Genomic DNA, 17,510 nt, shown 5'->3' with positions numbered 1-17,510 from the left:
ATCTCTGTTCCGCACAAATAATTGTCACAAAGAAAATGAATTGATGCTCAAACAAAATGCACATCCACAACTAATAACAGTTTAATGTTTGCTCTCCTGAGTATATGCACGGTATGATTATTTCTCGTTATGACTTGATGTTGATGGGGAGTGAAACCCATGAAATTGAGTATGAAGGGTGAAACATAAGTGCTCATGTTCAGAAAACCTTCCCTAAAAGGAGAGGACCGCCTGTCAATATTACACTTTAAAGAATTCAAAAGAAGCTTGACATTAGGTTAGCACAGATTTGAAAGTTGTGGTGCAAACCCAACACCTAGTATAGTGTATATCTAGAAACAGAAGAGTTCATCTGAAAAACGAGCCGACCTATTTACAGTATTGTTTACCACATCTTCACTGACAGTCTAATCTGGTGTCTAACTGCAGAAACACATTTAGGGCATATTCAGGATTCCCAGAGTGTTTTCCCGCTAGACCGCTTCTTTTGAGCATATCTGGACACAGCTATCACTCTGTTTCAAAACAAACCAACTGGACCAGACCACCTAGAGTAGCTGGTCCACGGAGCGCTTCGTTTGGGGGGAGAATGCAAAAGACCCAAGACACTGTGGAAAAGAATACTAACGCAAAGCGGACTACTGCACTGTCACAACAGTTGTTAGTTTATGTCCAGGGTTTAGCTAGCGGCCATCATGAGTAGATATGCTGTCAAAAATCATCAATTTTCGTTATTTTGGGGGATTTTAACAATCTTTAACAAGACTACGGAAATTCAAACATCCCAAAAAAATGGACCAATTACAAACACTTTTTGCAAGCAAGTGGCATTGAGTGGGTTGGGATTTTCCTGATTCTGGACTGAACACAAATCAAACCAAGGTGCCAGATGTAATATAGCAAACACATTACAGGTTTGAATACACCCTTGAACTTAGATGACTCATATCAAATGTAATCTACCTTAACCTCCCGTAAATTTGAAAGTTGAAACAAAAGGAGTTTGTCTTTCAAATAGAAACTATGAGAGGAAACATTGCTTAGCTCAATGACGTATATACCTGTACAGCATAATTTATGTAGCAGTTTTACATTAAAAACAACCTCGTGTTCGTCTCTTCAGTTTGTCTGTTAACATGTCTGCTCGAGTGGTGTTCATACAGCTGTGCCACGGTTTATTTCCAGATGTGCCAGTTTTGGCGTTTTCCCCGGTGTCTCGTGTTCACCATTGTTTTGGTTTTCTGCTGGTGTTTTCTCCCCAGCCTTCTCTTTCTTCTCATCGCTGCTCCTGTTAGAAAGGAAGAGCAGTCAGTCGTCAGTCAAAGCCTCTCACGCCATTCATGTGCACTTTTCCCTTCTTACTTCTTCTTGAAGAGTTTCTTGAACGAGCTCCTGAAGCCTCCTTTGTCCTGCTTCCGACTCCTCTCGCTGAGGGGGGTGTGGTGGTTCTCCTCCGTCACAGCCCTCCACTTGGACTCATCGCCCCATGATTGGAAGCCAGAGTCCTGGTGGGCATGAACACAACATTACATTTATTTCAGCTATTGTTAGTTAGATTTGGTACCGAAGTGTTTCTGAAACCTACCATGCTGAGAAGCCCATGAAGATCGTCGCTCTGTTTGTCGATATCCATTCTGTTCCCCAGGGCGGGTTGGGTCTTACGAGACGGAGTGGAACTCCCTTTGCTGCCTTTGCTGCCCTGGCGCTCCAGTTTGGCATGGCAGCCCAGTCCCAGCCTTTGTACATGGTCCAATAGAGGACCCCCATCTAGACCGCCCGTCGTGTTTTCCATCTGCAGGCCATTTAGTGACTAAACAGCAAAGAAAATATACATGTTGATTTCTCCACAAAAATGATTTCATGATCTTTCTCTGTATGACAATCTTAGAAATAAAGGTGCTAACTAGAACCATATAGGGGTTTCCCTCCAGGACAACCATTCTTTGGTTCCTGGCAAACCTTTTACCTCTTCAGAGGTTTCCACCTAGAACTAAGCATTTTATACCTAACCAACCAGAACCCTCTCTAGAGGTTACAGAACATTTCCACCTTCTTGGGGTGCTAATAAGAACCCAACCAGGGAACCTTTTTTTAAGTCAAAGGGTTATATTTAGAATCATCCCCAGGGAGATCAACCAAGAATTATTTTAATCCTAACGGGATAGCCCACAACAATGATGGTTCACAATCATAATTTCTGGGTGTGTGACCATGTTCCCCTTTAACACCCATGCTTTCAACAATCCTTAAAGAAGTGTCTGTGAAGGTTCTCAGTCATCCAGGTCATGGTAATCCTCCAGTTCTCAGTTTTCCCCAGAACTGAAGAAGCTTCTTGGATGAGGCAACCGTCTTCAAGAACCTAAAGCAAGTCCAGCACAAACAAGCTCACCTTGCTCTTTCGCTGGCTGGCCTGAAGAGGGCGATGGTGATTTCGGCGCATCATAACGGCTTCATCCGGAGATACGCATCCTCGGTTGGGCAGTTTGTAACCATTGCCATGGCTTCCACCGTTGCCAAAGACATCATGGCGCGTCGACACATTTGCCGCCATTGCGTGATTTGACGCTGAGGGCGATTTGGGGCACTTCACAAAGGCAATGTCGATGGAGGAATCTGAAGAGGCAGAGGAGCAGCGGTCGAACATGGGGACATCATGAAGCGAGCCTCTGTCCTCTTCATAGAGGCTCTCCATCCCTGGAGGGTCTGGAGGGAGGAGGAACTCTCCGAGGGCGTCGGCCAGAGCAGAGCCCGGTTGAACCTGACGGAAGTCTGCAGGTCTGGAGGGCAGATGATGCCGGCATGACATGGACATCTCAGACCCCTCACTCTCCGGGATACTGCCAAGACCTGAAAACCAAAGGTTGGTTGACTGGTTGATCAGCAGGGAATTTTCCCCAAAAGCATTTAAGTGATATTGTAAGTTCCTACATGAGATGCACAAAGTGACACAATTGTTGCAATCAAGGCTACAAAGTCGTCTCATATTACTCCATATTACAGGATAGACATCTGCATGCCAAGATGCTGATGCTGAGAGTAGCCAATCTGTACCGCATGGTCTAAAGTGCATGGATGCACTTGCACTATGCACTTTAGATCATGCACTATGGATTGTTAAAGTAGGGCCCTTTAAGTACTCGAAGTAGCTGTATGAAGAGTGGAAAGAAAAAAGAAGACATTTCAGTTGTCTTCAAATGCTCTTCAACAACTGAGACTTCTGAAGTTAATTTCAAGCATTTTGATCCCTCCCAAGATCAACAAACTCCCAGCATCCCTATTGATGCCCCAATGTATGATGTCTAATCAAACCCAAAGATAATAATCGGACACTCTTGTGACCACAGACCTGTAGGTTTGTGATTCCGTGAGTCCAGGTCAGGGCTGAAGAACGGGAGCTGGGGGGGCCACTCTGTGTCGTAACAATGCGTTTCAGCATCCTGGTCCCAATCCTGGAAACGATGAGACCGGATCTGCTGAGACTGGATCTGCTCCATGAGACGCTGCTTGCTCCGTTTCACCTGGTTGGCATGTTCACTGTGAGATATTCATAAAAGCAAAATCAATGTTATTTCTGGGAGCAGCCGAAATAGCCACTAGGTAGCGACGCATGTAAAAAATACTCACAACATGGTACTGTTGCAAGGATACGGTGAGCCAATGTTTTTAGCTTGAATCCCACTTTCTACTGTCTTTAACAGCTGTTTCATGGTGGACCTGCAGCGCAGAACACCTTATTTTGTCAGGTAAAAACAGCAAGAATGAGTCTTGCATGTCATGTTATTTGTACAGTGGTTATCCTGACCTCTTCAACTCCTTGCGGTTGTGCAGCAGCAGCTCCTGGTTGTGCTGGAGGAGGTGGTGGTACTGAGCCGTGAAGGACCTGAACTGCTGGATGCAGACCAGCAGCAGGTAGTAGTCTGGGTGCTCTGGGTTTGTCTGCCTCAGCAACCCCTGCACCCACACAGATGTATACCTCGTATTATGTTTTAAACAACATTACTCAGTTACATTATCGCTACATGTATGCGATGTGCTATGAGTGTGTTAATCTGACCTGCAGCAGCAGCAGGTACTCAGGGATCCTCTGAACCGGCTGAAGGAGCAGAGTGTGGAGGGAGGGATTGGATTCCTCACCCATTATTTCACTCTTGATAGAAGCAACATGCGGTGCATCAGAGTGACATGGCAGCACGGGTCAACCAATCAGGATCAAGGAGAAAACCAGTTAGTACAGCAGGTACAGTACAAGCTACGTGACTTTATTCAGCTGAAGCTTTTGCACACATTCTTTTTGGATCATCGACTGCTAGATGTTTAGGTTATAAGCTACTCTTGACTTTACTTTCTCTGGTATATACTGCAGTAAATGTCACCTCTTCCGCTAGTCCATTCAGTTAACATGAATTACACGTGATGTTTGACAATTTAACTGATCATGTCAAGAAAGTCTCCTTTTCTCATATATCTGTTAAAGTATAAGATATAAAATACATAATTATTAAGGGTGGTCATAATAGTTAGTTGCTAGATATCGCAAGAGTGTGTTGCTTTGACAGAGAAAGGTCTTGAACAAAGTAATTTCCTCCTGATTTGTTTGAAAAAATGCCACTTCAGTGTTCTAAAGATAAGTAGCTTGTGAAATAATGGGTCCAATATTTACTTTGGTGACTACGGAGTGAAAAAATCCTTCATAATCTGTATTCACGTTCTCGTCTCTCACTCTCTTGGAGAGACTCTTCTCCTGAAGGGGGCAGTGGAGGAACCGTGATACAAATACACAAACTATCAGTTCAACACTGTCTCCTACAAGATCACAATCTCATACAAGTTTAAACACTAAATTATGTTTCCAGGGAAACATATTTTTTTATGGTCCAAACATTGAAGAAACAATTTCAAACAATTTCAAACATGTGGTTCGTGAACTTAACAAAATGCAACAAAACTACAAAGTTCAGTTTAGGCAACAAAACTACTTTGTTATATAAAAAAAACATCAAGGTCTCATCTAGAATGACCATGAAATTGAAATCAAACAAAAGCACAAGAAAAGTACTTGTTATAACGGGTCACTAACATCAGTCTCCTGGGTTTAAGTCCAGTGTTTGTCCTTCCCCCACCCAGACCTCCTCCCTACATGGACTTCCAAAGTCCATTTGAAATGAATTCCTGATACGTCAAGGGCAGATGTAAACCACGAAAAAATATGATTCCCTCAAAACGTAATTCACGTTGCGGTTTTGTTGTGTGGGAGCTTAATTTTTAGGAGATGAGGTCACTCAGTCTGTTTTGAACTGTCTCTGGTATCACGTCTGTCCTGGTCTGTCCTGGTCTGTCCTGGTCAGTCTCATGCTGTCTCCTTTCGTGTTACCTCCAGGAAGGCAGAAGACTTCATGGAGCTGGAGGCGAGCATGGTGACGACGGACAGACAGTCGGGAAGCTCCTTCAGGTAGGACACATAAAAGTCCAAGAAATCACTCTGTGGGGAGACAGACGGACAGACAGACAGACAGACAGACAGACAGACAGACAGACAGACAGACAGACAGACAGACAGAGGCAGATAGTGTCAGCGGTTAGAGTGCGTCATCCACACACATGTTCCACTTGCTTCTTCACAGTCGGCCTGTTGTGACCGAGTAGACGTAACAGCCGGACGGAAAAAAACAGTCTGACGAACACAAACAAGTTTGATGTGAGCTTCCAGTTTTAACACAATCCCCCAACATCAGGGCTGCATGAAATTCTAATTTAAAGATAAGGAAATACAATGACCTACACAATTCAAATACCTATACACTTTTATAAAAGTGCAATAACAGTTTGATTCTGTATTGTGATATAAACAAAAAAACAACTATTAAACTATTAAACAACTAGATAAGCTTGTAATTAGAAGATTTCTTTAATTGTTTTTAATGTCTTCCTTCAGTGAGCGAGGACCCATAATTCTTTGTGAACCTGCTATTGTTTAGTTGTGTTTTTGTTTTTAAGAGGTCCCCGTTCCTATAATTACTTAATTTCCTCGAATGGCTTTAATAGACTAATTAGCTTCAGCTTGTTGTGGGTGTTTTTAGCTTCCAGCTGTGGCTTGCCCTCTCCTTTATAATACAAAAACACATTTGTATTCTAAAAGGATTGGAGGATAAAGGATTTTTAATACTTTAAATACACAAATGTTTTTCACAGCACTGATCTGGGCTAAACAATTTTGAAATAACATCTAATTGTGATATTTTTTTCACAATATTTGCAAATAGTTTTATATAATTATTCTCATCGTCAGTGAGTCTTTCAGAGAATTGTAATTCTGTCAGCTAAGAACAAGTATTGTTTTAATATAACAAGAATCACTGTTGTTCTTGTACAACATCTGTTTTCCAGCTCTCAATATGGCTCCGCTGGAATTTGACATTTCATTCAATATCCGTCATGGTTGCCAAAAGGATTCAGATTCATTATAAAAAGCCAGTCACAAGACCAAACCTTTGACCCCTCCACATTAACGACTGTGGGTTGAGTATGTCAAGTTTTTGATTTACACGCATGTAAAATGGAGGTCCTTCTGTATCATATGGTTCTTAAAATATCCACAGAAATGAATCTTACAATTCTGGAGATTTTCATGTCAGGTTCTTCGTCTCAACAAAGAGCTGATTCAAGTCTGCAGTTATTTAGGGGGCTGAGGTTTTTGGTGTTGGTCGGTGAATGAATGGCATTACACCAAAAGATTCCTAAATATATTTTGTGGCCGAAATATTTCATAAAGAAGTGACAGAGTGAAACATGCTGCATGATCTTTTGCAAAGGCGGGGCTGGAGTCGTCACAAGCCGGCCGGCGGTGCTTTCCATTAGAGACAGATCGGGTGTTTTAAATGGATTAAAGCACCTTTCTATAAAAAAGTAAACATGCAGATGTGACACTCAATGCCTGCAGGTGGCAGATGTCAAGATGTATTGACTTTACTTGCCAGTAGATGGCACATCTATATGTGTGCATCTACAGTGATGTCAGGAGAATAACTATCCAAGTGCAGTTTTCATGACTGCAAGTCAAGGAGTTTATATTCTAAGAGTGCCATTAAAAAGAACAAATCCTTAAAAGAATGCATTAATAAATAGAAATATTAAGGAGGTATAACTAGAAAAAAATCTGGAAAGATAAAAAAATTGAAAAATATAATACAAACATTAACACAATGAACAAAATATATAATAATTTCAAGCGTTTTCATTTATTTGAACATGTAATTGTTCAGTCATGTGTTCAGATTCTGTATTTGTGATTTACCTCTTTGCTGGTGAGCCTCATAAACACATCTCCCATGATGCCTTGCCACTGGCACTTGAGCACACGCTCCTGGAGAGTGTGGAGGAGCTCAAGGTGCTGCTGGATCAGAAACCTCAGAGTGCTGGGAAACGGGCTAAAGACAGAGGGAGAGAGAAGGAATCACATTAGATGATTGTGCAGAACAGGATATAACCATAATGCATATAATACATAAATGAAAAGAAAAGAGATCTGAGGCCTGATGTTGATAATCAGAGTAGGTCAGTCTCATCCCCTCGTGTTATGGCAGCCAGAGTCAAACTGACCTTAATTTCCCCCAGTACGATTTTTAGTTTTCCATTTTTTGACTTAGTAATACGTGGAAACCTGTTGCTGAATTTAGGGAAGAATTGTTCGCTGACAGGTTTATATTTTCGGCACCGTGTGAGGAAGAACTGCTCTGTCTCAACCATCCTCCACTCTGATAGTTCTGGTGGTCTAGTCAACCAAGTTGTAACACGACAGAAACAAAACTGAATCACATACACACTTCCTTTGTTAGAACAAGCACAAAATGGTCAAACAGGAGTGTGAAACAAGTTCTTCTCATGCAGAAAAATGTAAAAATAACCCAACATCAGAAGATTATTTTCAAACCTGTTCTTGGAAAAATTAATTACAAGTAAGCATTTTCAACTTCCAGAACCAACGAAAAGCTCTACGATTGGAGTAATTGCAAATCACAAATACCCTTCATGGTTTACTTTCATGATAATTATTGTGCCTTGTTATGTGACTGACATGTAAATCAGGTAAAAGCAAATGCAATCATTATCAAATGTAATTTGACCCAGTTCAGCATTAGCACCTTTCCGTTGGTGCTTGTGGTCATTGGGAACACGTGTGCTGAAGCTGAAACAGTGATCACATTAGCAAGCTATGTGTAGAGTTTCCTTTCTGTCACTATTTATAACCTCCTTCATTTAATTTGTTGATTTCCTGTCTCCTCACTGTAATCTCTAAAATTAGATCAGCAGCCACTCCTAGAATAAATGGATGTTAGTGAAAGAGCGAGACAGACAGAAATACCTGCAGGCTGTGATATTTAGTTTATGTCTCATCACATATCAGATCCTTTCTGTAAGGTCGATGTCTGGGTCATTCTGGATTTATAAATGTCACGTGTGCGTTCTTAAATGTACGTATTGTTTAACTAATGTATTGAATTACCTCCTTATCCATTATTGCTTGATCTTGTCCTTGCACATTTTTTGATGTCCAAGTAAGATTACAACATTTGGACCTGTTTTTCTCCAAAGGGAACTCTTTGACTGTCTTACCGTTTGTCTTTGGAGGCGAGAGCTTCTGATCCATTAAAGGAGATGTTGGCCTTCAGCAGCAAAGACAGGTGGGACACATAAACTCTCTCTGACTCCAGCAGCTCCAGAGCAACCCTCTGTCTCTTAGCTGCACACACAGAAATACACACTCTATAAGTTTAAACCATAAACACTATCAAGAAGTGACCGTGACATCACCCGCTGGGTTGCTTTGCCATTTTTATGCCTCAAATTCAGCATTTTGTCCGTCGCCATCTTGGTTTTTGTAACAGGAAGTGACACGAGGGGGTCCAGAACTTGGAATAAGTCAAACTCCGACATGAACAAGTCATACAAGACGGAATTCCAAGTCGGAAACTGTGGGGAGATGTATCTAGCTCGAGTTTGCTGACATAAAGACACTTTGGCTAAGAATCAAATTGAAATCTCTCTGTTCAATTAGCTTCTGTTCAATAAGACTAGAAACAGGGGTAAACAGGCAGCCTGGCTTTGTCCAAAGGTAACATATCCACCCATCTGTGGCTCTAAATATCACTACATGAATCGTAATATGTTTTTTATTTAATCTGTTTAAAAATGTACATTTACGGTCATGAAATGGTATGAAAGTCTTCTCACCTGATTCTTGGCAAGACAGTGTAAAGTTGTATTTCCCAACAAGTCAAATGATTCGTTCAATGTGTTGTGGTATTCGTGAGTAAAGTGTGAGTAGTGACCCGTAGTGGTTCTTGTGATAATAGTAATCCTGCTGTAGTATTATAGTTGCATCACAAATATATTTCTTACGGTTTTCAGTCTGGATGTTGGGTGTCTCTGTGTCGTCTCTACTGTTCTTCCTCTCTCCCCACGCCGGAGGTTTGGACGGATGATTCTGCTGCTGCTGCTGAACCTCCTGATCAGAGATGGAGGCTGCAACACACATACAGTACATGTCAGTGTTATAGGTCCGTCATTAGTTTTTCCTCATTTCAGCTTGGTCCCTTCTAGCTTAGTGAGGAGACAAGGCATTCACACATGGACTCACTCTGTGTCGATGTGGTGCTCCTCTGTGGTGAGCTGTTATATGGCAGACTGGAAAAGAAGTGTTGAATAACACTGAGGTCTGACTGACTGGGCATGCAGATGTGTTCGTCCCCTGATGCTGTTAGCACGTCTGCCTTGGAGCTCGTTCTGTATTTGGACCAATCAGAAAATTAAAAAAAAAAACGTATTTTCCCAAAACTTTTTTACATCCCTGCAAATAAGGATTTTTTTCAGTAGATCAAAGGAACGTTGGACTCATTTGCAGTGTTTGTATTGCTCAACAGAACTTTAATGGTATTAGTAGGCACTATGTAGGTAAAATTAAACTCTAAATACAGCAAATAATTGAGAGGAGTAATTCAATATAATTCTAATGTATTTCTGTGGATGAAACAAATACATGTGTCTACAGTATCCTTATTAGAGTCCTACCTGTGTGGAACAGAGATGATATCGTTGGTGTTTTCAGGCTGCAACTGTTCCACCCTTTTCTGCACCTCTCTCTGTCTGCTGGACATATCCTTAATATGGAACAATGCCACATTCAGCTCCTCCTGCAAGCAGATTATACAAGGAACTGCATCAGTTTCAGTGTTGTATGTCACACTGTGAGAGCTTTTTTGTTGGACTTGTGTGCTCTCATGGATGGGCCTTTTCAAATACCATGTTCGAACATAGGGCAATTCATAAGTGTACTTGGTACCAGAATGCCCTAGGCCCATGATCAAAGATTGTTGGACTTCACTCTGCTCAGCCTTCGCTAGAAAGTTTATTTCAGAGTGCTGGTAAGGATTCTCCAACCGATGGTTGAACCTTAGATCCAGGAGGAAGTGAATGCTGAGTCTGTATCGGCACAATGTCAAACATGATTCCAGTGGGTGTTTGCCTCCGCCAGGGTTGTCCCTTGTTATCAATCATGTTTGTGATTTTCCGAACCAGGATCTCAGGGTGCAACCAGGGGGAGGATAGTGTCCAGTTTGGGGACCTCAGAATTGCATCTCTGCTCTTTGCAGATGATGTGGTTCTGTTCAGACTGTGACCTTCAGCACGCTCTGGGGTGGTTTACAGATGAGAATCAGCACCTCCAAGTCTGAGGCCAGAGTTCTCTGCAGGAATATGGTGCATTGCACCATCCAAATTAGAAGTTAAATTATCTTGCAAACTTCACAAATGAGGCTAAAATGGACAGGTGGTTTGTTTTCAGCAGTGATGGTTGTCCCCGACCATTGTGGTGAAGCGGTAGCTGAACCAGAAGGCAAAGCTGTCAATTTACCAGTCCAGACCATGTTTTGACCCTCACCTATGGTCCCTCACCAAATCTCTGAGATTTGGGTCATGACCAACATTAACCGATCATGGATACAAGCGTCGTAGGGTGGCTAGGAGATAGGGTGAGGAGCTTGGAGTAGAGCAGCTGCACCTTCGTGTTGAAAGGTGCCAGCTAAGGTGGATCATCATCTTATCAAGATGCCTCCTGGACACCTCCCTTTACAGGTTTTCAGGGCACGCCCAATGATAAGAGGCAACAGGGTAGACCCAGAACATGCTGGAGAGATTATATATTTTGTGTAGCTTGGACCTCGGGGTTCCCCAGGAAGACAAACAATACCATTTGTGTACACTGTCTGTCATGATAAATAAATAAAACTTAACATACACATTTATTATACTGCTGGCATTTGCATGAATGTTGACAATGTTCCATTATATTCCACATATAGTCATCATAAAGAATATTCCATGTGCCTAAAATACCAAAACTATTTGTGCAGATGCAAAGTGTGAAAGTAAAACACAAATGATGAAATGTGTGGGTTAATGGAGTTGGTAATTTGTGAAATTTAATAAACAGTAAATTCCACAGGTCTTATAACAGAGGTGGCATAGAAGATGCACATGCCTGTCAGGATTTCTGAAGTGACTAGTCACAGAGTTGCCTTCCCATCTAATAAATCAAATTAGTTTACAGTTCCAGTCAGATGTTTTAAATTATGTTACGGCAGCCCCTCCACCTCAAGAAAAGACTCAGTGTGTGTTCATGTGTGGGTTCCCCCAGTGTGGCTGCGCAGTACCTTGAAAGTGTTGAGTGAGTTCTTGAGGCCCATTATCTTATCGTCCACATCAGTCTGATGGGCCTGGAGCTTCTCCTCCAGGCCGTGGTCACTCTGACGCAGCTCACACAGCTCCGTCAGGGCAGTGTGGAGCCCCTCACGCAGCTCCGCCACCAGGCCCTGCAGCTGCATAAAAAAAAAAAAAAGCAAATGAATACATTATGTTTTCGGTGGTGGCTTCTGGGAAGTGACGACTGCTTCAAATGAAAAGAGGACAAATTCAAAGAATTGGAATTTGAGAAAGTCAAAGTTTGTGCATGAAAGAAAATCTGTGTTCATGTTAGTTCCTTTTCACAGTTGTTTGAGTTGTCCCAGTATTTGCTTTTAAAGTCTATTTTCTAGTTGTTAAAGCCATGCAATCTTACAATTTAGCCATAAGAATTCCTTTGTGGGATCTTTAAAAGCTTCATGTTTCTGTTTCTCTGCACTTATTCTGATGGTCTGTGCAGTTTTTATTTCACCAGCTATTTGAATGTTGTCTCTTCTTCTTTTAGATCAACGAGTCTTGTTTTTCCATCAATCTTATTATTATTTCTAGTCCTGCTTTTAAAAAAAAAAAACTTGTCATTTTCTTATCAATTCTTGATAACATGGAAGAAAAAGAAAGTATTGGATTATTTTACCACCTCCCTTTTTCTCTACAGTTTTTTCACTCACAGCTGATTGAATTCCTTCAGTAGGGATAACTGAATCAGCTCATGGGAACATAACATGGGTTGAAGCAGCTCTCTCTCTAGTCCTTCCCTGTCTCTCTCTCTCTCTCCCGGTCATGTGAAAGGCATCAGGCAGCAGATTCAATAGAGCATCTGTCCTGTTTGCCCTCTGCTCTCCTTCCTTTCTGATGCTATCTGCAGCCGACATGCTACTGTATGTCTTTACACTTTGGGGATTGCAGATCTTAAAAAGTCACCACAATATGAATTCCTTATTAATCTCGTTATGTAATTATTACAAGTGCAAGTTTAGCAAATGTTTCTTTTGAAAATGTGAGTAATAGCAGCTAATTTTAACACTGCAGTGTTTATGTTTAAGTTTATGAGGTCACAATGTGAGCAAAGTGAACTAATGGCCTCACTGAGACATTCAGAACTCAATTTGAAAACAATAATATATAATTTCTTGCAGATTTTGTTAGCTTTGGGACTTTTACTAATATTTCCGTTCCTTTAATTAGGTTTCAGATGTGTTAAGAGTCTATCCCCAGAGCCCCTTTCCAAATGTATCCAAAGACAAGACAGTAGCAGAGTAACTAGGAGCATGGTGAAATATAAAATACCACATCATAGATCTAAATTTGGACAATCAGATTTCTCCATGTAAAATCCAGTCAAATCTGGGACACATTACCAACTGAAATCAAATTTATTCCAGATATACACTGTTTTACAACAAAGGTTAAGAACATACAAGAGCTGTACCCACTTTAGCTAATTGTACGGTTTACCAAGGTGTGTATCTTATTGTATTTCCACATTTGTAGCATCTAATGAGTTAGGAAGCATAACTGTCGTTTTGTGAAAGCTGTATCTTTGAATAAAAGTCCGACAGGGACAAGAGTTGACAATTAGCAACAGCTATAAACTCCTTATGCAAAATCAGTTTCATGCTGTTTAGCCCTTTTGGACCTATGTTAATTGCATCATCCCTATCAAATAAAGGCTAGTGTGTGAAACATAAACTCCAGCTTGAAAGGCCCAGATGTATACGCTAGTTTACAAGAGGTCAAATTAATCCTACATTATGAACACAAAATGCTTTTGCCTGAAAAGATCTTGAGAAGGTCACGTGTCATATGGTCTTAAGAGGTTTCCCATGAAAAATTGCAGAACAAATGTTATTGTTCATGTTTATGTTAATTATTGGCTAGTGGCAGGATTTTATTTAAAGCAGGCGTAAATGCAAAAGTACTGTAAATGTACTGAATCACAATACATGTAGAAATACACACAGCCAGTATTCGGAAACTGTACCTTTTAAACAAGCCATCACAACAAGTTTGGTGTGATATACGATTTAAATTAAATCATTCTTAATGTGTGACAGTTTATTTCTTGGTGAATTGTATGTGAACGACATCAGCTGACGGGATGTAAACATGGACCACAGAAATAAAAGGTGCAGAGTGGGCATGCATTTGATTCAATGTAGCAGGATGGTCAGAGAGGAGGCCATTTTTATGTGTACTGTTTCCATTGCAACTGTTGTAGCGGCCACTTCCATATACAGTAAACCCACTTACAGTAAGTCGCGGAGCAGTCGAGTAATAACTTTACAAAGTATAGACAGACAGACTAAATTAGTTAAATTTAAATGAATGCTTCATCTACACACTTATATCACACATGAAAGCACATTGCTATTGTCAGATGAGTGACAACTTTGTTCGGCTCAAGTGCAACATTAATCATGGGAATTAACAAGATAGCTAGCGAACTAGCGGACAGCGGGCAAGTAAGCTTGCTTGCTAATTCCGCTATTCTTTTATGCAACGCTGGTTAATGAGCCAAGGAGCAGGCTGGTGAGCAGTGGCACTTGGTCTAAAGCTTGATGTATGCTTCTGCGTCACGTCAACGCTGTCAACCCGACACCATCGTTGACAATTCGAAGTTCTGCATCGAGGGAGTAGTGAGGGTTTTTTGGAGGTGCACGTCAGGCTACGGCGTAGGGGTTCCTGTCGATCCAGAGGTCTATGCATAGCAACGCCGTCGACATGACGCAGAAGCATAAACCAGGCATAATGGTACCTAGTTAGCTAGCTAGCTAGTTAAGTAGCCAGACATCCGTCTCCCCGGAGTTTCAGTACATTGTCCCTATAACAACTAACAACAATAACCAGTTCTTTGCATTAGACAAAAGACAACAGAAAACAGTTCAATGACCCACAATACAAGTAGGCTATGAACCATGAAATTAGTTACAATTAGTTTGAATTAATCCAGCTGTTTCTGGTTGGTTGATGAGATCATGATCATCAATAACCATTAGGCATTACGAGGTGTAAGCCAGAAGGTTTCTTAAGTTGTCTGGAAGAGAAGAGTTCATGATTACCTGAGCAATCTCTAGGTTAGCGTCCTTCACGTGATCTTCATCTAAAAGAAAAGAGAAGAAAAAAAAAAATTTAGGCTTCCACTTGCCTAAAATGTTAATTGATTCCATCATATGATGACTTCATGTATTCATAATGTGGCACTGAAAAAGCACGAGTGGATGACACAGTCATACCTTAGATAAAAATGTGTTTGATTAAACATAAAAGTGGAAAATATAAGTTGCCAGAAACTCTATTGTTGGATGTGGCAGCAATCATTCTTTCATGTGAAAGGCAACATCAAGCATAAACATTGCTTTCCTAACTTTGTCACATAAAATGTAACAAATAAATATAAAGATTAGAAATTTGCTGAAATGTTATTTATTATTCAGAAAATTACGCTGATATAAAATGTTTTTTGGACAGTCCCGTGGTTTTCAGAAATGTATCATTTTCTGGTGACTGGGTTGTGCATCCCCACCATAAACCTTCTCAATTCTAGTAACATTTACCTTAAATTCAATGAAAAACATTTTGAATCATGAGACACAAATTCAATCTGCACTGACTTGTCAACCACAACATTGCACGAAATGATATTTCAATATATCCAAAATGTAGAAGCATGTGCCAATGCATCACATTATGCTCTTATCTCATGTTCAGGTTATTATCAAAGCAGAATAATAAACCTCTGTGTTGCAGGATGTGTATGATGCTTGCATGTGATTTATTAGAAGTCAGCCTTAACACATTTGCACCAGGTTTCATGATAAACATCTCATACCACAGAAGTCAAGGTTAGAACAGGAAGCAGTTATATGGAAGAACACATGCCAGTCTTTCTCAGAAGAGAGATTAATCTACACACAAGGACAAGCTTCATTGTTATGTCCTTTTACTCCTTATATGTGGATCTTCCTTTGACTTGAGTTAAGTCTCCTTTTGCAAATGGAGGAGTTTGTTTCTCCTCTTGGAATTACATAATTTCTACTGATGACTAGCTGATGGAGAGATTTGAGGGACTTTTGATGTTAGCAAAATGATTTGACTGCTGGAGGAAAGTGCTGCACAATGAAATGCCTATTTATTTGGGATTTTTCTTTTAAATGCAGCACAGTTTGGTACAGTTAACTGGTTGTATGAAGACACAATGCATGTGTTTGTGGTGGAAATATCACAGGTCCAGGCTGCTCTCGACATTGCCGAGGGTCATCTGAAATACACTTAACATATATTATCATGCATAATTGACGAGGCTGCTCCTGAGTAACATTTGGGAAAAAGAAGGAATATATAGCATCCAACAATGGGGTCTTTTTGCCTTTCTGTCGACGGAGCTCCTCTGACAACTTGGCTTTGTCCTTCTCAGTTGTTGCAGGCCAGTAAAAGTTGACGTCAAGTTGTCAACAAGCTACTGACCCAGAGCGACCTCAAGCATATAGACAAAAGTAATCAAGTCATTACCAGGGTATGGTTCTGTGATCAGACCTCTAATAGGAAAACACATGATGTTCCACACAATTAACCAATGGCATTAAAACTAATTAATAAGCTAAGGCACTCTATAGGCTAATCCAGTAAATACAAACATGTGAAAGGATTCTGCATGATTCATTTTCTGTATAGTTGTATGTTGAGCCCTTTTAAACACACTGTTTGAGGTAAATCATTTTGCTTATTGTAGATCTGTATCAGCATACAGACATACTCAGCTGAGAAGTGATTGCAGTACAGAAAAACTTGAATTGATGGAAAAACAAATACTTTCTAACTCTAAAATATTAAAGGTATAATTCAGATGTTTTTAAGTGGGGTCTCATTCAGTAATTCCCCATTGTCATGGCATCAATATCAGTTTAAGTGTACACTATGTTTAGAATATGTTGGCTTTAGTTCCGGGCTGTCTGTGTGAAATTAATTGTCAATATAACATTTGCAGACGTCACAGCCAATAGCCTGTTACCTTGTTAGATGAGCGAGAAATGTTTTTTCTGTTCAAATACAATAAATGAATTGTGCTTTATCAAGTTCAGAGAAATAAGTGACAGATGATCTTATGAAGAGTGACAGCATCAGATGAATTCATCAGATGAATTCTTTTGGTTTGTGGCAAACCAGCACCAAGTTTCCCAAAAGTTAAAGGTCAAGACACCAGTTTTACCTTCTGACACAGCCTCCATATTGTCTTCTGTTTCTGTTTTTCCATTCTCCATGTTGAGGTATCCTGTCTCGTCTGGTCCAATAAAACTCACAGCTGTACGGTCCTGAATTCCTTGCCCAGCTCAAGACAACTCCTACTCTGACTTGTTCTTCTCCTCCTCCCCTATCCTTCGCTGTGATCACACACTTTCTCTCCTCCAAAGCATGTGAGTCCTATGATTTCTCTTTTGCACAAAAAGGCCCTTGTCTTCAGAGATTAGAAGGACAGAAGGGAAAGATCAGGAGAGAGAGAGAGAGAGAGAGAGAGAGAGAGAGAGAGAGAGAGAGAGAGAGAGAGAGAGAGAGAGAGAGAGAGAGACCTTCATCAAACAGTCACATACTGTTCCTAACTCATTAGATTTAAGAAGGCGTGACTGGTTGTTAATAAATACACTGTGCGGTTAAGGGGGAAATTGCAATTAATGCAGCAGATAAAAGTGAACCTAGCTGTAGCAGGGGGCGACACCTCTGGTTGCAAAAAGAAGTTCTATTGCATGAAGTCTCTGAGAACATGACCCTATTTCTACCTTGAT

At 40.7% G+C, this 17,510-nt stretch overlaps 1 protein-coding gene across 1 annotated transcript; it reads right to left on the bottom strand.

The window, feature by feature from the left end:
- Positions 1-789: 789 nt before the first annotated feature.
- arhgef33 (Rho guanine nucleotide exchange factor (GEF) 33) lies at positions 790-17,044 on the bottom strand. The gene is made up of 17 exons (XM_084021149.1): positions 16,940-17,044; positions 14,793-14,833; positions 11,706-11,870; positions 10,066-10,187; positions 9,635-9,780; positions 9,397-9,519; positions 8,611-8,737; positions 7,292-7,424; positions 5,372-5,479; positions 4,055-4,147; positions 3,803-3,951; positions 3,625-3,714; positions 3,347-3,534; positions 2,390-2,847; positions 1,586-1,810; positions 1,363-1,505; positions 790-1,288 (listed from the first exon to the last, which is right to left on the bottom strand). The coding sequence occupies exons 1-17, from the start codon at positions 16,989-16,991 to the stop codon at positions 1,156-1,158; spliced, it is 2,496 nt and encodes an 831-aa protein (XP_083877275.1). The 5' UTR covers positions 16,992-17,044; the 3' UTR covers positions 790-1,155.
- Between the last annotated feature and the right edge of the window lie 466 nt (positions 17,045-17,510).

This window comes from Eutrigla gurnardus (assembly GCF_963514095.1).
Source record: "Eutrigla gurnardus genome assembly, chromosome: 11".
NCBI lineage: Eukaryota > Metazoa > Chordata > Actinopteri > Perciformes > Triglidae > Eutrigla > Eutrigla gurnardus.
This window is presented reverse-complemented; position numbering and strand designations above follow the sequence as displayed.